Source organism: Symphalangus syndactylus, chromosome 10 (assembly GCF_028878055.3).
Source record: "Symphalangus syndactylus isolate Jambi chromosome 10, NHGRI_mSymSyn1-v2.1_pri, whole genome shotgun sequence".
NCBI lineage: Eukaryota > Metazoa > Chordata > Mammalia > Primates > Hylobatidae > Symphalangus > Symphalangus syndactylus.
The window spans coordinates 32,420,182-32,444,006 of NC_072432.2; the positions used below are offsets into that span (position 1 = coordinate 32,420,182).

The 23,825-nt window shown below is 37.0% G+C and overlaps 1 protein-coding gene across 1 annotated transcript in view; it reads right to left on the reverse strand.

Annotated features, from left to right (window-relative positions):
- Nucleotides 1-222: 222 nt before the first annotated feature.
- The window catches only part of NPNT (nephronectin), a 77,571-nt gene continuing 53,968 nt past the window's right edge, over nucleotides 223-23,825 (reverse strand). Inside the window, exons 10-14 of the mRNA XM_055296823.2 lie at nucleotides 13,336-13,422; nucleotides 12,764-12,862; nucleotides 4,458-4,714; nucleotides 2,603-3,010; nucleotides 223-1,509 (exon numbers count right to left, since the gene is read on the reverse strand). Coding sequence (XP_055152798.2) covers nucleotides 2,915-3,010; nucleotides 4,458-4,714; nucleotides 12,764-12,862; nucleotides 13,336-13,422 — 539 coding nt within the window. The 3' untranslated portion in view covers nucleotides 223-1,509; nucleotides 2,603-2,914. The remainder of the gene's footprint in view (nucleotides 1,510-2,602; nucleotides 3,011-4,457; nucleotides 4,715-12,763; nucleotides 12,863-13,335; nucleotides 13,423-23,825) is intronic.

Below are 23,825 nucleotides of genomic sequence, written 5' to 3' on the forward strand. Positions count from 1 at the left end.
GGTTATAGTGATCTGATCTCTTTCCCTGTTCATGCTGATAAAAAAAGTGTCTCATGTTTTATAACCTAGAAAGTGTAATACCGCAGGCAATGTCTCTGTTCCCACCATCCAAACAGTAAAAGGGATTCTACTATGACTTTTGTGAAACATCATTTAACTACCTCAATGCTTTTTTCCAAGTCAAAAAAAAACAAAACTCAAAAAACAAGAATAGACAACTGATATTACTAACAGTGTTTTTATTTACAAATAATTGTTTTTATTAGGCCATTTGGAAAACCACTAACATTTTTTATTTTAGAAAACATTAAATAATAAACAAGATGTTATACAGTACTTTGGATAACTTCTTCCATCAGTTTAGTGCAATGTATCATTGGCACCGAAAAGTAAAATTTTCATTTATTTTCCCCTTTCATCTTCAGCTGTGCAGTTATATGACCATAAAGGAAATGAACCATTAAAAATGGATCTACGGCCATATATTCTGCCGTTACTCAAAGGCTTAATGATTTATTTTCCCCCTCCAGCCCTGCCTTTACCAGGTTAAATGACAGAAGACCTTCTATTGTACCTATTGTTCAAAAAATATTACTGTTCTGTGGAACCTGGGAGAGTCAAATTGATAAGAGAAACTGAATCATACTGATGAGGTGAAGGAAAGGTCTGCTGGTGTGGGGCAGGGCACTCTTTCTCAGCAGCCAAGATAACTTGTCATACATGAAGCAGAGAGAATGCACCAGATGAAAATCTCTCGAATTGTGTTCCTTGAAGGATCTCTTAAAAAAAAAAAAATCTGAAACATCATCCACTGAACAAATGAAAGGCTTATATGTTTACTATGAAGAAACATTTAAAACCACCGTCACACTAGGACATTACTGAGATACTAAAATATCTGTCCATCATACTGTCATTTGGAATAAATAGTTTCCTTTTTTCTTTAATGTTGCTAGGATTGCCATAAGGCAGAGATATTTCAGTGAGCTCAGCATTTGGTGGGCTCTTCCCCTTTCAATCCCTCTCCATTAGGAGGTCAAGAGGGAAATGCCTAAATTAAGCCTTGTCCAAATTACTTAGTTCTAAAGATTTTCACTGCATACTACTAGTAGGATCAAAACATCTTTTGGGAAATTCTATAATTTGTTACTTTACCTTGGGTAAGAACATCTTTAACCATCTTAAATAGATAAATTTTTATCTAATTTTTCAGAAAGAGAGACACTGAGATTTTCACACTTCTTTTTTTATGAAGTATTCTAATTTAACAATGGCCCCTGCCAAGAAATGCTCCCTTATACTCTAGTCTAAGCCAGTTTCCTCTTGTTCTATTCTTAGTGCATATGGAGAACAGCTGGTCACCATCCTCTCTGTGCCAACCCTTCATATACTTGAAAACCATCAATGGTTTGCCCCTCAGTCTTCTCTTCTCCAGGCTGAATAATCCCAGTTCCTTTAATTTTTCATCATAGATCTTTTTTTCCAACCCTTTAATCATCTTTGTGATTCCTGGCAAAAATAGCAGAAAATATTTTGATTACTTAATCAGAAATTAAGACAAACCTCAGGAATGATGCCTTTTAAAAGTTACACTGTTTTGTAATATATTGGTAAAATATGCAGGGAGGAAATACAGTTGGGGGTTCATGGATCTTAGAATTCCAACTTGCCCTGCTCCTCCAGTGTGTGTAAATCCCATTCCAACACATCCCATGCCTCTGAGCATGGGATTTGCTTCCTATCCCATCCTGACATAACACAACATGAGCAACATAAGTTATGAACTACAACTGCCTAAACTTATATCAATTTAAAACATTGTGTGAAAATCTGTTCCGATGGAGTTTCTCCTATGCTTCCTCTCACTCTGCTTTAATAAACAGGATCCTTTTCCTGAATCAATAAAAACTTTCATAAAGCTTCCTACATATTACCAGAGCCATGTTATGATGGTAAAAGCTGTGGTTTTAAAGTGTAACTTGAAACAGTGACAGTTTTAAATTAACTGCAGTTTCTTGTCTTCCTAAAGGTTTCCTATCCTTTGCAGAGATCAAACTCAAGGTCATTAAAAAAAAAATTCATCACTCCACTGCCACAACCCAACACTTCTGCCAATTTCCTACTGCTGCCAATATAAGGTCATGGAACCGGATGACATTTCACCATGTATTTTTTAACTTGAGATCACAAGCTGCCCTTTACCTTGCAACTACAGTCTGTAAATATTTGGAACACGTAAATACTTAATATCAATAGCACATTTACACAAAACACAATACTACTAAGGAGGGATTACGTGCCCACTCTACATAATTGTCTTTAACAGGAAAAAAAAAACAGATAAAAATAAATGTATCTTGATATGTTACACACCCTTATTTTATAAAGTGAATGGCAGTAAAAGTCAGAGTTCAGGTCAGGCCAGAACTAACTTAAATGAAGAGGGTAAGTCAATTTCACAAGCACATTGTACATCATATCTCAAGGGAAGTCAATACTACTCATGGTACAACACCAAACAGATAACATGATGGCCATTTGCAAAGATTTCTTTTAAAAACTGCTCCCATAACTCACTCCCATAATTTACTACAAGGAGCACCTTGTAATCAGGATGGAGGATGGTATGGGTCACGCATGCTGAATGCCTTCCTGAAAGAGACACAGGATAGAAGGCAACACCCACAGATGGCTTTGATGTGTCTACGATGGCCCTGTATTTCAAGGAGGGTATCACTGTTCGTTGGGATTGCACAAAAGCAGGCCAGCAAAACCTGGGTCACCAAATAGACTTCCTTCTGACCCACTGACCCACTCTTCTCCTAGGCCTGATAAAAGGGAGAAGAGGAGAGAAGATGAGAATTGGAAAAAGAGGATAGAGCAACATAGGAGTTCATTGCTAGTTCTGGAGTTGTTAGCGTTCTTCAGAGCAGTGGCCTTTTTTCAAGCTCACATCATCCAATCCAATCTCCCCAGTGTGACCACGCCTTTTTTCACCTTTGAAGATGACCTAGGGAGAGAATGCACACACCAGTCAAGCTTCCTCTGCCCCTTTCTAATGCCTCCTTATTTAGCAAAAATAAAGGCAAACCTTCCCCCAAACCAATTTTAAACTTATTTTGCAGGAGGCAAAAAACAGAATATACTTGCCAGTATCACTGAAGCTTCTCTTTCAGTAGAAACTGAAATCATCAAACTGTTCATCAGACCACATTACTCAGAATCAATTACTCTTTAAAAAGCCATTCTAAGCTATAGACCAATTCGATTTAGGATTGTTTATAAGGTGGACACTTTCGTCAAGGATTACCAAAGTTAGAAGAAGAGTGTGATAGAATATAAAGGAACAGATATTAGGAGCCAAAGATCTGAAAGATCATAATCACGCAGCCTATCTTAGATGTTTCTTAGTTCCTTTTTGGTTAACATCCCTTTCTTGCTGAAAATGGAATAGAATCAAACACCATAATCCAATCACACTGTTGTTTTGCCTATGTAAAAACCAAAAACTTCTATTATTCTTACATTATATTTTCTATAGAGCATACTTGCTCCTTATAAAACAAGAGAAAACCTGAGTGCTGATTTAAAATGATTTATTATCCTATTTCTCTAAACAATAAAAATACTGAGAAAAGTTTTAAGAAAAAATATGGAAGAATTAAACAAAATCCAAGTACTCTGATAAAAACTGTATTAATGGAATCTATCTTTTCTTTCTAAAATAGTTTCTTATAAACTATACCTATATATAAGCATAGGTATCTCCCAACAGCAAGTTTCATAAGCACCAGCATAAAGATGACATTTTCCCAAATGCATTCGTGATTTTGTTGGGATGCCGTAGACCATTTTTTTGCTACCTATGTCTTGATTACTTAAGATCGAATTTATATATTCCATCAAAGCACTTCCCGCATCCTGTCCTGAATACTAGTGCTTTCCAATTGTAGTTCTGAATTCCCACCCTAGGCTACTTAACTGTGATCTCTGAAACAAAGAAAAAAATTTGAACTTGAAAGAAACATTTCAAAAAAGAAAAAAGAACCATCTCCTGGGTAATTTATGGTAGTAAAAGTTTGAAATATAAGGAATTAAAAGGAAAGGGAAAGCAGGAACAATTAAGCTCACCACCCCACCCTTGGAAGTTTCTGTTGATCAACTTTAAAAAAACAAAAAACTTTTCTATACCTAGATTTTTTTTTTCCATTAAAAAAAAGCTGGATCTTTACCAGGGTTAGGGAGAGGTGGTGATCACAGGTTGCAATGAAGAAGGATGAAGAAGCAGAAAGTGGTTTCAGAAAGAGACACTGAATGTAGTCATCAGGCCCAGAAAAAAACCCAAACCTTTATCTGAGCCTGAATTCACACAGCAAGGCTTCTTCAAATTCAGATCCCAGAGTTCTCCCATGAAACGAAAACGTCCCAGGTCCTGCCTCCTTTGTGGATCTACTTACGCTCTTGATGTCAGCCCCTCGCAAGGTGATCTGTGTTTGCCTCCAGCCATGGCCACCATTTCTTCCCCACAGGGCTGCTCCGTGGGCACCGTGTTTTCTCACAAACACCTGGAGTGTGCCAGAGTGCAACCCTGTCACCTTGTGCCTGAATGACAGGCACAGGTCCCCTGAATGCATGAGGCGGCCGAGAGGTAGCACCAAGCGTGCGGCTTTTTCCCCTGGGGCTTTGGCTGCCGACACTGTCAGATATTGTCCACCTGGAATGGGAAAAGCAGGGCTGTGTGAATGTGCCAATATCCCTTTCTAGAACAAGCAGCATGGACAGGAGTTTTAGTTTTTTTTTTTTTGTTTTCTTTGTAAAGAATTCCAGATTTTTGAAGAAGAAAAATATGACTTATTTGTATGCCTGTCTTAAGTTATATGGTATGTGTTTACAGAAAACATTCACTTACTTTGCTCATGGAAAGTAGAAGTAATGCCAGAGACACACAATAATTAGTAACCAAACACTTTGAATATTTCCAATGGAATATGATCAGACATACAGGCATGCAACAACATATACACATTCACCACCTTGTGACCCTCACCAATTTATAACGTTGTCCAACACCCCTGCCGATCTGGCTTGGTGGTTTGGTAAAACTGACCCTAAATTTCCAGGGAGAATTTTCTGGTGGATAATTAACCTCTGGACAGTAAAGCAGATGGTGATTTAAAGGGCCCTATATCTGCTTATTCTCTCCTCCCCCAACTTAAAAAAAAAATCTCTAAATGTAAAGGTTCTTTAAAAAAAAAAATCAGAATTGGCAGTGCCTCTCACACTGGCGTAAATCTAACACCAGGAAGATACAGAGGTATTCAGGAAACCCTATACGTCTTCCTGGAGCTTCAATTTTATTTGGAGGTAAGCCATTTAAAACATTTTTATAGTAAAACAAATCTATATCATATCTATTCTATAAATATGTCCTATTATATATACATGAACACAAATATTAATAAAAACTTTCACTTTAGATAGACTACTTTGATGATGTTCTCAGATCCCTAGGGCTAGAGTTTTCTTCCCTCTGTTGTTAAGGAAACTGCATTAAAAAAAAAAGTGGTTAAGCAGCAGTGAAGTGGGGGGTGCTGCTTCTCAAGAGAGAGAAAGTTGCAAGTAGTATTTTAAAACTTAATCCATGTACAAATGACATTCCCTCAGGCTGTTTTATCTGAAAACACACTGTATGTTTCAACACTGGTTTTTCCACAGAAAAATGGTTGGAACGTTGAACATGTGTATCATGTGTATCTATTTTGGTAGAAACCCCATTTAGTTTTCAGTTAACAGATATAAACTATCATCTCTTTCTTATGCTTAATTTATACAAGACATGATAAAATTTGGTATTATCTTTTTATTTCAGTGTCTTCTTCTCTAACAAGTCCTGTCAGAGCTCTATAGGTCACAAGTGATTTCTGTGCACTTACTATGTGCCAGCCTCTGTGCTAAGGGCTCCCCAGCAGGTTGTGAATAACTTAAAAGTCTGAACCAAAGTTTCCCCCAAACCTCTGTGTTACCCTGCTAGCAGGTAGAAGGTGTTTAAGGATGTTTGAATCAATGAATGATGTTCCAAGGATATGCAAAAAACTGCAGGGAAATAGATCCTTGATTCATGTATTGAATCACTAAAAATACATAATGACTTAATCTTTCTCCCACTTCCCTTGTCCCCTTCCTCCACAAACTAATCCAAACAATATTTTGGGCCAAAATATTTACATGGATTTTAAATGTCTCACTATAAGTCAGCTTTTGAATCATCACAGGTACTCTGGTTAAGACTAAGATATAAGGTTATTACAGTTAACCTGCAAGTTTCGAGAAAACAAGGATTAAGTCTCTGTGGAATGTACACTGATACCATTCTGCCAGACACTACCTGCAAACAAGACAACCTAACACACCAAGGTATTCTTTGCATATGCATTTAAAACTCTAAAATTTACAACATGATAAATGAGGTTATGATTGTTCTTCCTCTGTAGAGCTACTCTATGTGCACCAGGTTTTGCTTTTGCTGTTTTTTTTTTTTCTTTTGCCTTGAAGAATTCGTGCCCTTTGTAATAAAGGAAATGATACAAGTTGGAACATTAAGGGAAAAATTGATTCAGTGTCAAGCAAGTTACCTATTGAAATTTCCACTTCTGATTTCACAATTCTGGTGATAAATATACAATTATATTAAACATTCATTCAGTTTACAGTATCACAATATCTGAAGAATTTTGGGGAGGGAGGGTAAATAAAAGATGCTGCAAAACTTGACCAGAAAGTTGGATTATAAAATGTTAGTTTATTTATTTTTAATTCTGTAGTGGTTGGTGCCTTTAAATTTTCAATTTACAAAATCTAGAGGTATTTGTGAAGGTTTTGACTTCTGAACTTTTCTTATGTAATACATTCACATAAATGCACATGAATATGAACTTTTTTTTAAAAAAGGAATACTATATTTGCAGTGTTGTAAGTTGCTTCTTGTATAACCATTTTTCTATGGTAGCAAATACACTTTGCATTGCTGCAAGTATGCCAATAACCATTTAGCCAATTTCTTAATGAAGAACATTTAAGTTTCCAAATTTGCATGTTAAGATAAAAATACCATAAAATAGACAAACAAAAATGTTTTTAAACATTTGCGACACATTAAAAAAGGATAATTTTTCTTTTTGTATAGAAAACTTCCAAAAATCAATAAAAATACTAAAGAAAAATAAAGAACATCACAGAAAAAAATGACAAATATATGAAAATGTGATCAACTTTTCACAATAAAAGAAATGTAAAGTACAATTAAAAGATTCCTTTTAACCTATAAGACTGGCAAAGATTTTGAAAATACTTTTATAATATATTGGGGATGGTTTTTAAATATTGTAGGCAGAAGTGTAAATTGCTACAACCTTTATAAAGGGCAATTTAATAAAATCTATCAAAATTCAAAATATAAATTCTCTTTTGACATAGCAATTCCACGTTTAGGAATTTATTCTACAGATACAGTCTAACATATATTAAATAATGAATGTATAGGGTTATTCACTGCACTATTGTCTGAACTACCTAAAGTCTTGAAACAACTTATGTTCCTCTGTGGAGGGCTGGCTAAATACATTGTGGTACATCTGATGAGTAATGGAATAGCAGCCAGCCATAAATAAGAATGAGGGTGTTCTGTATGTACTGACAGGGGACATGCTTCAGCCACAATGGCTAATACTATTTTAGTGGTAACTCTGGGTGAGGCACTGCTTGAAATGCCTTACATATGTTTAGTGGATAGTACTTATTATCCCCATTTAAGTAACTTGCTCAAGGTCAAAGCTAGTATGTGGTGGTGCTGGGTTCCAGACCAGGTATTCTGGCTTCAAAGTCCATGTTCTTCCTGTTAACTCTTAAGGTAGTATCAATAAGTGACAAAGGCAAGGCACAGAAGAGAATGCCATTGTATCCAAAAATATCTCTCTGAGAACATAATCAAGAAACTGGCTGCATCTTGCCAGGTGGTGAATGGGAGTCAGGGATGGTAGAAAGGTTTCACTTATATTGTTGATTTATTTTACATTTATGTGTATTTTAAAATAATGTTTTAATGCTGAAATAGACATACTTGTATGTACATGCTGCCATACTTGATACATATGTAAGCAAATTCCTTGTAGCTATCTGTGGCAGACAGAGTGCTGAGTCAGCTGCCTTTAATCCTTGTTCTCCAGAGATCAAGGTTCCAGGAAAAGGGCCTTAGTTCTAGCTTTGACACACACAGGAGAAGGGTGTGTCCCCAGGGCCACAGCTACATACCTGCAGCATATCACCATGTCTGTCAGCAGCACAATTTTCCATTTCTTAGAGGCATTGTTAATTTCACATCTCACTGTGACTGAATGTGATAAAACCTAATAGCACCATGAAAGGCAGCTAGCAAATGCACTTATTTTGCAGCTATTTCTTAAGGTTGTGAGTTTTGAGTTTTCTTTGAAATATTAACATATAAGAATATTTACAAATCTGGATCTTGGATTAGAACTGCACATCATTAAAATCATCCATAATTGGATATGCAAACACATATTCTTTTATAAGTGGCATAATCTAGATAGAAATAGGTAAATAATTAGCTTGGTAATTACAATAATACACAGAAATTATTATTTATTATTTTTTTTTGACGGAGTCTTGCTTTGTCACCCAGGCTGGAGTACAGTGGTGTGATCTCGGCTCACTGCAAGCTCTGCCTCCCAGGCTCAAGTGATTCTCCTGCCTCAGCCTACTGAGTAGCTGGGACTACAGGTGCCTGCCACCACGCCTGGCTAATTTTTGTATTTTTAGTAGAGATGGGGTTTCACTATGTTGGCCAGGCTGGTCTTGAACTCCTGACCTCAGGTGATCCACCTGCCTCAGCCTCCCAAAGTGCTGGGATTACAGGAGTGAGCCACTGTGTCTAGCCGATTTTTCATATTCTTCTCTGGCCTTCACATGCGATACACACACACACATACACACACACACACACACACACACACACACACACACACACTCCGTCTGCCTGAATTTCCTAGAAGAAAAAGCCATGAAAAGGTAAGCTTTATTAGTATTTTCCCATCAGCGCTGGGTTATAATTCTCTCAACATATTCTAAAAATATATTCTGCAATTCCATCCTCACATATCCTACCTTCCAACTCTCTGCCATCTTTTGGTCTTCCCATCCTTCTTTCCAAGCTAGAACCCTGCTCACTGAATTTCTTGGGACTATTTCCACATTCCATTCTGAATCAGGCTCTCAGAACTGGTCTAAAGGTTTTCTAATCCAACTTTTATCTGATGCTCAAAATCTTTTAACAATATCTTGCCAGATGTTACCCAGTCAAATGCTTCCACCAAGATAACTCACTCTTTCCATGTCAGCCTGTTCTCTTTTTAGATGAGAGTGAGCCAAAATGAATCTCCCTGTATTTTTTACCCATCAATCCTATTCTCATCCCCTTTTGGTCAGAGAACAACTCTAACCCTAGTCAATTATTTGAAAAGGAACCCTGATGCATCATTTCTTCTCCAGGCTAAACGTTATGGTTCCTTTGCCTGTTTTTCACAAGCTTGGAGATACCTTTCCATGCAGGTCATCCTCTTCTAAGTGACCAACTCTGTTCTTCTCATATTAGAAAAAAAGAATTCTCAAAAGTGGATTCACCACTTAACCAAAGTGGATTTTTCATTCTTGAAACATACCATATTTCTATAGAGATGGTCCATATTTCTGGCTGCAACATCACAAGGTTCGCTTAGATTGATTTCATTACACACTATAACTCTAAAGTCTTCTACCCTTAGTGATATGTCAGGTCTTCTCCCTCACTCAGATGTGTGACTGGTTTCTAGACTATAAGCCATAACTTAGACTCAACCCCATTACATTTCACCTTCTTAATTGTGACCCATTAATCTAATCTTTTGAATGCTGGTTGTATCAGCACACATAGTCACTTTCCTCTCCAGATTTGAGTCAACCGTAGTTTGGTCAGTTTATCTTCAATATTAAGTTCAATGTCTTATTTATCTAAGTTCTTGGTAAAAACTTGGACCAATTCTAGAAAAGCATCCTCCAGGGACCATAGCCAATCATCATGAGTTATCCAATCACTCAAGCAGGCTTCTCTTCCTTTCAGTACTAACACAGTCCAATAACGATTTCAAATTTCTTTGTCTACCATTCTAATTTCTAAACTTCTTCTCATTTTTCCATCAGAGGGAAAGGGAGATTTGGGTCACAACAAATTTAAATATTTACAAATATAATGCGTAATAAAAATATGTTGAAAAGGACCAAATTGGTTCTAAAATACAGTGTTTAAATTCTAAAAATCAAGTATTTTACATAGATTGTTTACATAGAAGTGCAGTGAATTCTCCTGTTAAACGTTTAGCATGAATTACTCTCCCCAATGTACCTTACTTGAAGGAATCATTCATTATGACCATAAATATTATTCACCATTGTATCATACATGACTGTCAAAGATCCCTCCTACTGTAGCAAACTACTCCAGGTCAGTGGTTAGTCAGTCTAATCTACAGGTCTGTGATCTGCTAATCAGATCATGCACGCTACCACATGCACACCTACTGAGGCCAGCCTGTGGTACAGTCAAAAACACAATAATGCTGCAGATGTTCTGAGTATTGAACTGTCTAGGAGCCTGCATGAGTAGTACAGAGTGGTTTGGACTTAATTCCACCACTCTCTAGCTCTGTGGCCTTAGGAAACAGATAACTTCTCTGGGTGTCCATATTTCCTTTGTGAAATAAAGACAATATTACTTGCTTCTCGAGTGAATGATAAAACATTTTCAACTTTTCACAATAAAAGAAATGCAAAGTAAAATTAAAAGAGATTCCTTTTCACCTATAAGATTGGTAGAGATTTAAAAAAATACTTTTATAATATCTGTTGGGGATGGTTTTCAAATACTGTTGGTAGGAGTGTAAATTGCTACAACTCTGTAGCAATTAAATGAATTTATTTTAATTGCTACAATTAAATAAAATTGATGAGATTTTAAATAAGCTAGGACTGTCATAGGTAATTTATATTGTATATACACACACACACACATATGTAGATATGTTGGTTTCTCTCTTATTCACAGAATCTGTGACATTAATCATAATGCTGTTCTGCTCAGAGTTAACTTTAAATGAGTAAGACAGTAATGCAAGAATGACTGAGAGTACTGTGTGTGAGGCACTAAATGATATTGTCTTTTACAACTAAAAGAAATGTAGGAACCAATTTGAATTTATTGAATATTCCTATTTTTAGGAATTTACTTCACATTTTAATTTTTAAGTATATCTCTATTTCAAACTTAGGGGATGTAATGAATATATTTTTGGACTAATTTTTTAATACCCTGTTACTCAAAATGTGCGTTGAGGACCACCATAGAGATCTTCAGGGAGCCTGCTAGAAATGCATGAAAGCCTGTATTTTAATGAGGCCCTCAGCTGCTCTGCAATCACAGTGAAGTTTCAGAAGAGCTGGTTTAAGATATCATGAGCTCTCTCAAGTTAACTTTTCTGTGTTTGGTGCTCTTACCTGGTATGGTATTCAAGAACTAGGCTTTTAAAATAAATGAAATAACACACTTTTCCTTCACATTCTGTATCTTCTTAAAATCTAGAATCAGGAGCATAAAAAGGAAAAAAAATGAAACCAAACTCCTCACCCTTCCATTAATTAAGCCTCATCCATAAAAGATTTAACTACTGGCTGGGTGTGGTGGCTCACGCCTGTAATCCCAGCACTTTGGGAGGCCGAGGCGGGCAGATCATGAGGTCAGGAGATGGAGACCATCCTGGCTAACAGGGTGAAATCCAGTCTCTACTAAAAATTACAAAAAATTAGCTGGGCATGGTGGCACATGCCTGTAGTCCCAGCTACTTGGGAGGCTGAGGCAGGAGAATTGATTGAACCCAGGAGGCAGAGGTTGCAGTGAGCTGAGATCGTGCCACTGCACTCTAGCCTGGGCAACAGAGCAAGACTCCATCTCCAAAAAAAAAAAAAAAAAAAAAAAAAAAAAGATTTAACTACTGAGGGGAGAAAAGCTATCTTGAATCTAGAAGAAAAGATGACTTATGAGTACTAAAACTTTAGATTAATAGGAATTGTGCAATTTAAAACTCTGTTGATTTCCAAGGAACTATGTCTAAATCTACCTTTTGTTATAAAATGAGTGGTGGTGATTTGTAACCATTTCCTTCAGCACCCAAGTTAGAGTGAAGTTTTTTCAGAGGGATAATCACAACTTTATAGAAATTTCCACTGTGTCCTTCTACTACCACTCAAATCTTAAAAAAAAAAAAAAAGAAAAACAAAGAAAAAACAACTGGGGAATACCTATTACCATGGCTGATATATCACTATATTACTTCTTTTATTCCTGGGAATGCATGCTACAAATAACTTGAGAATTATTTGCAAGAATTAACCTAAATATTTTATGTATCGAGCTTTTTGAGAGAAATTAGCTGACCTTTTAATTAACTACTTGTCTCCCATAATATAGTGCTAGTTGATAGCTAACAAATTTAACTCTCTCAAAGAAATGAAATATAAATGCTAGGCATGGTCCTTTTTGACCGTCTTTATCAAGTAAATACAGAGATGTGTTACAGTAGACTTGGTTAGCAGCAGTGGAGTCTTCAGATAGTATCACATTGAAATGTGTACCAGAAAAAGTGAAATGAAATGGTTTTACCTGCTGGGTCCCCGATTGGTTCCCAGTGCAAGTCATTGTCTTTCTCCCTGATCCATCCACAAAGTCCATGGTCAAAATTACAACTGTGTACCAGAACACCTACAAGGAAATAACCAGAAAGATGAGTGGATCAGAAAATCAACAAAAAACAACAAATGCATCTATGAACTAGGGGTATCTAGACAACAAGTGTTCTCTCCTATCCATATAACCAGAGCTTCTTTCTACGAGACCAAAGGGAAATTACATTAATCTTTTCTCAGCACAATAGTGCATCATCTGTAAAAATAGAACACACAAGTGTTGCCAAATTATAACCATGTTACATCATCACTTATAAAATATGATTTCCTTTTTACAGTTTAAGTGCTACTTTAATATATTTTTTTAAAAGAAAATGATGATTCATAATTATTTTTGCTCAACTGATTTAACTACAAAGAAAATCTGAGTTGTTAAAGAAAACAGGTATAGTTTTCCCAAATGGTCCAAACAATCTACATTTAAAAGTTATTTTCATGGAGAGAAACAATAAAATGTCATTATGATGGCACTAAGAGTATAAGTGTCACCTGGATCATCCTTTGCTTCATCGTCTGCACTGACTCCTCTTTCTATTTCAAATATTTCAAACAAGTCATTTGAAGGTTGCCGTGGAACTGCAAGAGAAAGGTTTTGAGGTTTTTTTTTTGTGTGTGTGTGAGGTATTGATAAAGAGGCATTACTTTTAACAAGGGCAGGAGGAAAAGACCTAGTCATTTTATTCATCTGGATGAATCCAAAATATTTAATTATATCTCACATGAAGATTCACAAATTTTGTTCTTCAGTGATTTATACTGCAACATTGATCTGGGTACATTTTTTAAAAATGATTTTCAAAAGTTTCTAAAATTCAACAAAAATAACTTAAAAAGTCTTTATCTGGAAAATACATTTTAATAGAGCAACGAATTTCTAGCCAACTATTCATCTCTATGAAATTCTAAAGTTCATCTCTACAGAAGATACATTATTATGATCTTTAAATTAAGGTTGTTTTAACTGAAAATACCTATGATGGAAGTGAATGGTTTGGTTTCTAATCACAGCATCTACTCCCCACCCCAATGAACTCTGCACATTGTTGCACTCTAACATACATTTCCTACCATGGCCTCCCTTGCTTAAACAGTTTCCCTGGCTCCTTTAAGATCAAACTCAAACTTCTTGGGCTAGAGTTTACAATCTACCCCACCAAAATACACAATGCTGTCCAAACATGCCATTCATTTTCACATCTCAGACCCAATGCTCTCTTTCCTGCTAATTAACCTGCCAAAAATCTCCTCTTCCTTCAAGGCCCAGCATAAATAACACTGCCTCTGTGGAGTGATTCTGCCCCAGGCAGAATCAAATTCTTCCCTCTTGTACCTCAAGAGTTCATGCTTATAAGCCCCTATTACACACTTTCATAAAGAATTGCAGCTATTTACACACATGTGTCTGTCCCTCTGCTAGTCTCTGAGGTCCTGGAGGGCATCAATCATGTCTTATTTGGGCGGCATTTCCAGGGCTTGACCTGGTGACAGGCACTCAATAAGTGTTTACTAAGTGAATGCAAAGATCCTGTTAGAACCCCATGTAGTATTTCAACACTTTTCCTCAAAGGACACAAGTGGGACAAAGCATAAGAATCTACTTTAACAAAATAACTGATTTCTTTAAATCATTGATTTATTTATTCAATCAGTGTATATTTGATGGCCCAGCAGATGCCAACCACTGTGGCGGGCACTAAGGAGACAGGGTGAACAGAGTAGACAAGACTGAGGGTCTGGATCTTACATGGCTTGAATTCTAATGGGAGAAGTAGACTTTAAATATGGAGATAAATGAGTGCTGTAATTTGAGATTTTGGTAAGAGTTAGGAAGGAAGACATCATGGAGAGTAACTGGTGGGGAAATGTGTGGGAATGTTCATGGTGGTGAGGGGAATTCTTGGTCAAAGGCCAAGGAATACTCCCTTCTCTTTGCCAGAACTTCGATTAATTAGCTTTATTTTCATAAGGCAGGGAGTAGGAGATGTAGAACACTATGAAACAGTCATCACTCAAAGGGGCTCTTTTTTCAATGATGTTCCTATTGTTTTTAGCAAAAATTCTTAAAATTAAGTAATAATCCCATAATATTTGCACAAGTTGTTTTTAGCTTACTACTTCTGAGTTTTTTCCTTTTTCTTTCAAACGTTAAAACAGTGAAGTCCCTTCCCCTCTTATAATCCATACTTGCAATATACCCAGCTGGGCAGCAATGAAAGAAGAGAAGCTCTAGGGACACAGCTGACTATGGATGCCCAGGGATGAGGCAACTCCACTCTCTCTTTTATAGCCCAGATGACTGACAGCAATGACATCCAATTACACTTTCCTTATTTGGTGCTCTGAGAGGGGGAGTGCCTCTTTTATTTACTAGAAATATTACAAAATTGTAGGCAAGCGTGCTTTCTTTCTTGTGACAGAAAGTTATAAAAAGTCCATAGAACAATCATGTTTTTGTGCCCTTCTTTTGTTGTAACTTATGTAAATCATCTCCAAAATGGAATAGGCTCAACTCTTAAAAGTACCACATTCCAGGGACATTATGACAGTTTTTCAAGCTCCCCCGCCCCGCCTTTTTTTCCCTCCCAGATGAAGGACTATCAAATGGCAAATCGAGTCTTGATGTAAAGGTTTCCTGGCACCGGGAGCCTGTTTTATAAAAAGGGAGATCAAGAGGTCCTCTCTGAGGAAGCACAATTTAAACTGAAAGGGGAAGAATGAAACTTTCCAAGCAAAAAGCATAGCATTGGGGTTGGGGAAGAGGGAGGGTTTCAGGCAGCAAGTACAAAGAAAGTGCTTGGAAAATTTAGAGAAAGGAGTTCACAATGGCTGGAGGATGTTGAGAAATGAAGAAAGCGGCATGGGATGAGGTTGAAGAGAAAGGAAGAGATTAGATCATACAGTTAGAAGATGGCAACACAAAGAATTAGTCATGTAACAACTTGTAAAATGTCAGATGGTTTATTAATATTATATGTACTTGGTTTCCAAGAACAATTTAATTTAGCAGCAGATGATCATGTATACCTTCATTACAATCCACTGGGAAACACTCCAAGGAATTTAGAGACCAGAAGTGCTCAGAAGCTATTGGTTCTTACAATTTTGTGTGCTCTACTCTATAGCCATACAAAATTATTTAACTAATTTTCCTTCCTCACACATGCCAGTATGGGATTACTAAGGGCATCCCACTGAAGTATCAAGAGAAAAAACACTACCCACTCCCTGATACACTTTAGAGTTTATGTGAAAATATTAAGTGAAATAAGTAGCAGAACAAATCATTCAAGGAGTATTATGTTATTATCACAATCATGTACAAGAAAAACAAACCAAAAAAAGGACTAAAGAGGGATAAATACACCGATATGCCAATATGCTAACAGTGGTAATCTAAGTATTAGAAATGACATTTTTTTCATTTGTGTTGGTTCACTTTTTTTATAATTCTATGTTTTTAGGTTTGTAAAAAGAAAAAATATAAATATGAATAAAAAACTTACCTAAAACATGTAAATAAAAGAGGATTCTGTTAGATCACATATAAATAGTAATTACATGTCTGTTATTTGTATTTTGGTTACTCAAAGAGAACTTAGAATAGACTTGATACTTGTTGAATGCAAGGCTATGAAATTGAAATATGTTTGTAAAATTCAAACATTTTTCTTTGATTTCAAGGGAGCTATTTTGATCGATGCAGAAAATGTTAATTAAAATGAATGACTAGCCTTGTCCAAAAATGAACTATAACCAGGATAGACACTGGTACATGATTTTTCTAATTGTTCTTTCCCTGCTTCATACTTTGGCTAATATTCAACTTAAATACACAATATACATATTTCATAAAAACAAATGCATACCTGCTATTCTCTGTAGTTGAACCATTAATTCTTAGAATTAGAATGGTATAAATTTAGAAACTAAAAATGAATCAGAGAAGTGCTAGCAATACAATTCCTCCACCATCTGTCCATGCATCCTGCCTCCTTCTACTCCATCCACTCATTTATGCAATCAGTCAATAAACTGAGCATCAGCTATACAAAGCATGGGCTAAGAGCTTGTTATAAAGCATTGGGCATACTCTTGCCTTCATGGGATCTACATTCTAGAAGTGAAGGCAGATTTTTAACAATTTCCCCAGGTAATGTGTGCTTTAAAGAAGCAGAGGATGCTAGTGAGTATGGGAGTGGGGAGTGAGGGACTGGCTAAGCTAGGCTGGGGAGGATACACGTCATAAAAATCTCTGAGAAGTGATGCTTTCTCTATGACATAAGAAGAAGTACTATGAGCTATGGCTCTGGAGAATGAAAAGACAGGGGACTGAAACATCAGAATCGCTGCAGACCTTATGGGGGGAGGGAGGCAGGAAGAAGGTGCAGGAGGAAGGGCATCAAATGGAATTGGAGATAGAGGCAGAGTGTGCAGGAGCTTTTAAAGCCTTGTAAATATTTTGGACATTATCCTGGTGGAAACTGGCAGCCTCTGAAGGATTAACAGAGGAGTGCCAAGATCAGGTTTGCATGCTGAAATGACCATTTTGGTAGTAGCTTGGAGAATGAACAGGAAGAAGGTGAGAGTGGGTGTCATAGGGCAATTATGACTACAATTAACATCAACCATGAATGTTCATATATTTTTAGAAAATGTCCCCAGAATCTTTATACAATTGGTCCATGTTTTACCTACCAAAAGATATGTCTTGCCTGTTGCTTCTTACAGCCTTCTGCATAAACTAAAAGAAAGGGAATGTACAGGTACTGAAGCAAGTGACAGCTGGATAAAAGCATGGTTGGACTGGGCTGAGGAGCACAGTACTTTCTAATGGCTACTGGGCCCTGAAGTCAGGGGTAAAATCAGCCACAAAAAGGAACAGGAGAGTCCTTGTAAGAAATGCTGGCCAGGCACTTTCTACTAAATATGTATTTTCCCCAGAGATGTGATCATATATAACCTGTGTTCACAAATGAAGTTTCCCAAATAGTCAATTGTATATTTTTACCCAGAAAACATTAAGAGTAAGCACAGAGCAGTAAATGTAAATATTATCATATACACCTCCCACTGCTCAACTTCTTGCCGAGAGTAACTATAGCAAAATGTAAGCATTATTTAGTAAAGGTAGGTTTGCAAATTCTCTTTCTGTTTCATAGGAAACAAGGTGGTTCCTATGGCATTACCCAGGCCAATTCTGGCATTTGTTGTTGGACTAAATGATTAAAGATAACACTGTCTTAAATTACTTCTATGCTTAGGAGTTTAGTTCATTGAAGAGAATGGTACTTATGTAATTATTCTAATATTCTGAAGGCTGTTTCTGGTGGCAAAACCTAGAGACTTTTGGAGACACAGATTGGAGGGTAGGGATAAATGACAAGGGTTTTATGAGATGGTCTCTCCTCCTCTCCCTGTCTCTCTCTCCCCCTATTCTCTCTCCAGATGCAGGACATATGCATCATAATTTTAAGTGATCAGAGAGAAAAGCAAATAAAAGGGCTGGAAATTAGTTTCTGAAATTTCTTTAACCATGTTAAAGTTTTAGCCATCTATTCATTATAAGCCAAAAGAAAAGGGTTGTTGGACTCACAGAAATAAGACCTTGTTTGTCAAAGCTTTCATCCCATAGGAAGAATCTACAAAGTTCCACAGACAGCTTTGGGCTGACAGTAAAGAGCAAAATTGACAAAAAAGTTAAATCTCTGGTGAAAGGTGGAGCATAGACATTGCTAATCAACAATGAGCCCAATTTTTGTGACACACCTATTTCTCCTTTATGTATTGTAGGAACTTTTAATAAAGTTTTAGAAAGACTCAGAGGCACTGCCTGGAGACAGGATAATTTTTTTTCTTTTGAGACAGAGTCTTGCTGTGTCACCCAGGCTGGAGTGCAGAGGCATGATCTTGGGTCACTACAATCTCTGCCTCCCAGGTTCAAGCAATTCTCCTGTCTCAGCCTCCTGAGTAGGTGGGATTCCAGGTGCACACCACCACGCCTGGCTAATTTTTGTATTTTTAGTAGAGACAGGGTTTCACCATGTTGGCCAGGCTGGTCTTGAACTCCTGACCTAGTGATCCACCTGCCTCGGCCTCCCCTTCTCCTCTCTTCTAAGCCAAAGGTTCCCATGAGGGTTAGGCTCTGCCAGGAATGAGTCCTTCGCACCAGAATGCAAGTGGTAAATAGACTCTCTGATAAGGGCTGCTTGGACTGAGTGCAGCATAAACACTGTCTAGGGTGAGCAGAAGCCCACCAGCTGTTGGGGACAGGTGTAAATGCACTCAAGCCAAAAGAATCTATTTAAAGAAAGAATGGAAGTTTTTATCCCATAGGAAGTCTGAACTAAAATAGGGTCTGAACTAAAATAACATAAAATGTTTATTTATGATGTAGATTTCTAAATCCTTTTGGTACATTTACTAAATCAGACTTTCTGGGGAAACTACTTCTCATATTATTTTATTTTATTTTGGAGATAGAGTCTCGCTCTGCTGCCCAGGCTGGATGGGCAGATCAATCATGTAACTTTCTCATCAGATCAATCAGATCAAATTTCTCATCAGATCAATCAGATCAATCTTGTAAATTTCCCATCTAGACAGATTCATCTCTGAAAAGACTATTGTCATTATTTTCACAGTAAAGAAGTTGAGATGATGTGGTCTCTATTTTAAAATCACAACTGTCTAATGAGACTATAAACACCTAAATAAAACACAGTATCCTAAATATTTGGTAACAAGCCTAGAATAAAATAACAAGTTTCTATTTTCATTTTTCTCTGTGCACCTAACAGCTCACACTTGCAAACCCATTTGTTTCAAAAGGATCTAGTTAGTTAAAAATAACATTAAAATTGTAATGAACCATAATAAAAAGCATGAGAAACATATAAACTCAGAACTAGAAAACAGCATAGGCTGTCTTTTTATGAATTAAGTAGGAAATGTTATCATTACTATGTAAATGAATTCAACGTCAATAGTAGCAGTAATAGCTAATATGTATTAAGTTATTACTATGTGCCAAGCACTACAGTAAAAGTTTTATAGGTACCCCTGCATCTAATTCTCACAACAGCCCAATGAGGTAGATACTATTACTATCCCTGACTTACAGATAAGAAAACAACAGGTGCTGGAGAGGATGTGGAGAAATAGGAACACTTTTACACTGTTGGTGGGACTGTAAACTAGTTCAACCATTGTGGAAGTCAGTGTGGCGATTCCTCAGGGATCTAGAACTAGAAATACCATTTGACCCAGCCATCCCATTACTGGGTATATACCCAAAGGACTATAAATCATGCTGCTATAAAGACACATGCACACGTATGTTTATTGCGGCACTATTCACAATAGCAAAGAGTTGGAACCAACCCAAATGTCCAACAACGATAGACTGGATTAAGAAAATGTGGCACATATACACCATGGAATACTATGCAGCCATAAAAAATGATGAGTTCGTGTCCTTTGTAGGGACATGGATGAAACTGGAAAAAATCATTCTCAGTAAACTATCGCAAGGACAAAAAACCAAACACCGCATGTTCTCACTCATAGGTGGGAATTGAACAATGAGAACTCATGGACACAGGAAGGGGAACATCACGCTCCGGGGACTGTTGTGGGGTGGGGGGAGGGGGGAGGGACAGCATTAGGAGATACACCTAATGCTAAATGACGAATCAACGGGTGCAGGAAATCAACATGGCACATGGATACATATGTAACAAACCTGCACACTGTGCACATGTACCCTAAAACCCTAAAGTATAATAAAAAAAAAAAAAAAAAAAAGAAAACAAAGGCACACGAAAATTTAGTGATACGCCCCAAATTACATACTGGCAATGAGCACAATACTTGTAAATTATAACTCTATTGACAAATGTGCATCTAACTTAAAAAAAACAAATCTGACTTCTGACTTTGGTCACAATCACCAAGGGCCCATTTATACGTTTTGGAGAGAATGATATTTTCTTTACTAGCTACCATAGGATCTAATTAAAATATAAATCAAAAATCTTGAAAACTTTCAGAATTCACAGCACCAGATCCTAACCTGTGAGAAGTGACAATTCGCTCCTTCAAAACACTAGCAGAAATTTAATTTTCAAGGAGATATCAGGCATCTTCTCAGGGTCTCTGCAGGTCTTACTATTTAGAAGAAAGCAAACTACTTTGAAGACCTTTTCACCCCTCAGCAGAAACAATCTTTTTACTTATCACTACACAGAATCAGAAAGACCATAATATTTCCATGACTAAGAACAATGTGATTGAACTAGCCACAGACTCTGTAAAATCTGTAGAAGAGAGAAGAGGGGAAAAACCTCAGGACAACATGCAACAATCAGTAAAAGAAAACAATTTTCTTCTTACTGCTTGGTACTTGGAATTGCAGCACATTCTCATGTTTCGTAATAACAGCAACAATGAGGCTGGTTCTCTGATATGGCCACTCATAAGAGCACCTGATACATATTAATAACATTATGTTCTATAATCTGGCTTCTATTAACGCCTTTTCTTTTTATTTTACGTGAGTCAGGTGGACACATGCCTAGGCACAATTGCTATATTTTAAATAGCCTACATTTGGCTAGTTCTGACTCCATCCAGAATATGGTTCTGCTGGGTTGGAGCTGCCATTATGCTTTAGAAAGAGCCCTGCTATCCAAAGTGGGGACTGCAGATCAGAAACATTACCTGTGTTTGTTAGAAACGCAGTCTCTGGTCCTACTCCAGACACACTGAGTCAGTCTTCATTTTAACGAGATCCCCTTGTAACTTGTGTACACATTAAAGACTGAGAACAGCCAGGCACAGTGCCTCACGCCTGTAATCCCAGCACTTTGGGTGGCTAAGGTAGGCGGATTGCTTGAGGCCAGAAGTTCAAGACCAGCCTGGGCAACATGGTGAAACCCTGTCTCTATTAAAATAACCATGTGTTGCAGGGGAGCAGGAAAGGAGGGGGCTCTTCCTGACAGGTGCAGGTTGTCAGGCATTGGAACCCTACTGGGTCTGTCATGTTCACATCCAGCTCATGGCTGGTTGAATAAAAAGCTGAGTGTTGGGGACTAAGTATGTCTACTCAGATGTGAATCCCTGTCTCTATTAAAATTACAAAAAAAATTAGCTGGGTGTGGTGGTGCACGCCTGTAATCCCAGCTACTCAGGAGGCTGAGGCACAATAATCACTTAGGTTGCAGTGAGCCAAGATTGTGCCACTGCACTCCAGCCTGGGCAATAGAGTGAGCCTGTGTCTCAAAAAATAATAAATAAAAATAAATAAATAATAAATAAATAAAGATAAAGACTGAGAGATACTTTCCCTAGTAAGTCTGATTTAGCAAATGTGTCATAAGGATTAGGAATCTACATCTTAAGATAAGCATCCTATGTTATTTTAGTTAATAAACATCCTATGTTATTTTAGTTAAAATGGGCTTCTGACAACACTGGGGAAAAAAAAATCTGTTCCCTGAGCCAAGTGATGTTATATTCCCTCTCGTAATACAAATTTCCTAGCTAAAATTGGACATATCTATCACATTCAATTGTAAAGGAAAATCTGAAAGGTTAAAAATAGAAGTTAATAAAACCTTCAATGAATTTTTAAAACTCAGTATGTCCAAAATAAAATAAACATGATTAAGAATCAGAATCCTCACTTTCCTGCTGAGAAGAGTGGGGTTCTGTTACTCTGCCCCCTCTCCGAAGGAATTAATGATATAATGAATTACTGTTATCAATGATAGTGCAGTTGAATAGTTTAAAAATTACTGCATAAAGACAACAAAAATACAATGAAAATCGCCCAAAATATCATAAACAGGATATATTCATGGTTACTATTTTGGTCTTTTTCCTTCCAGACTTTTATATACATCCAGACATATGCAGACATATATTTTATATCTAATTGGAGTCAAATGGCAGGTACAGCTTTGTACTTTTCAGGTAACATTTTTGTAACATGGGTATTTTCCAAAATTATTAAATATTTTCCAAAAAACATAGTTAATAGTTATATAAGATTTCATTATATATTGCTAGAACAGAAAGCATGTCCCCCTAACTTCCTTTACTTTGGGTTCTGCAGAAAGTTTTTCCAAGTTTCTTTGCTCTAGGATAGCTCCTACCCCTCTGATACCAGAGTTTTGTCTTTGAAAAGTGGCTTTTTAACAATCTCCTGCAGCAAACCTATGGTGTCCATACAGGCATACCACCACTTATGGCTGCTTTTCTGGCTAAGTTTGTGCAGCACCTTTCTGCCCTCCCAAACCCTCATTCCTAAATCCAAGATCAACCCATTAGTCTCAAAAAACAGACAATGACAGCTAACTAGTGAGGGATACTGGGTTTTGTGGAGTGTGGTCTCCATACTTCCTAGTTTAGCCCAGCCTGACCTAAAGTTGATTCCAGTAAACTCTAATCCCAAGACTCAAATAATCCCATGGTTAAAACAACTTGGGAAAAGATACATTATATGCCTCTCTTAGAGATATGCAATATTGTTAGCACATTAGAGTATTGAGAAGTCCTACAGTTAAGAAACCTATTTAACTTAGCTAAACCTAGGATTTCTTAAATGTATTTGACCTTAGAACTTTTTAATGCATACAATTGTATAATATTTCAGAGAAAAAATGCTCTACAAAACACACTTTGAGAAGCACAAGTCTGTCTCATTAATGAAAGAAGAAGAATTTTATGCTATATCAGATAACTTTAGTGTTGCTCAAATCATGCCCACTGGATTAGCCCTGTAAATACATCTTATATTTCTAGTCATATAACCTAAAAAAACCTAGGGTCCCTCAAGCTAAAATTGTTTTTAGGCTGGGTGCAGTGGTTCACGCCTAGAATCCCAGCACTTGGGGAGGCCAAGGTGGGAGGATTCCTTGAGCTCAGGAGTTGGAGACCAGCCTGGGCAACACAGTAAGAACTCGCATCCACAAAAAATA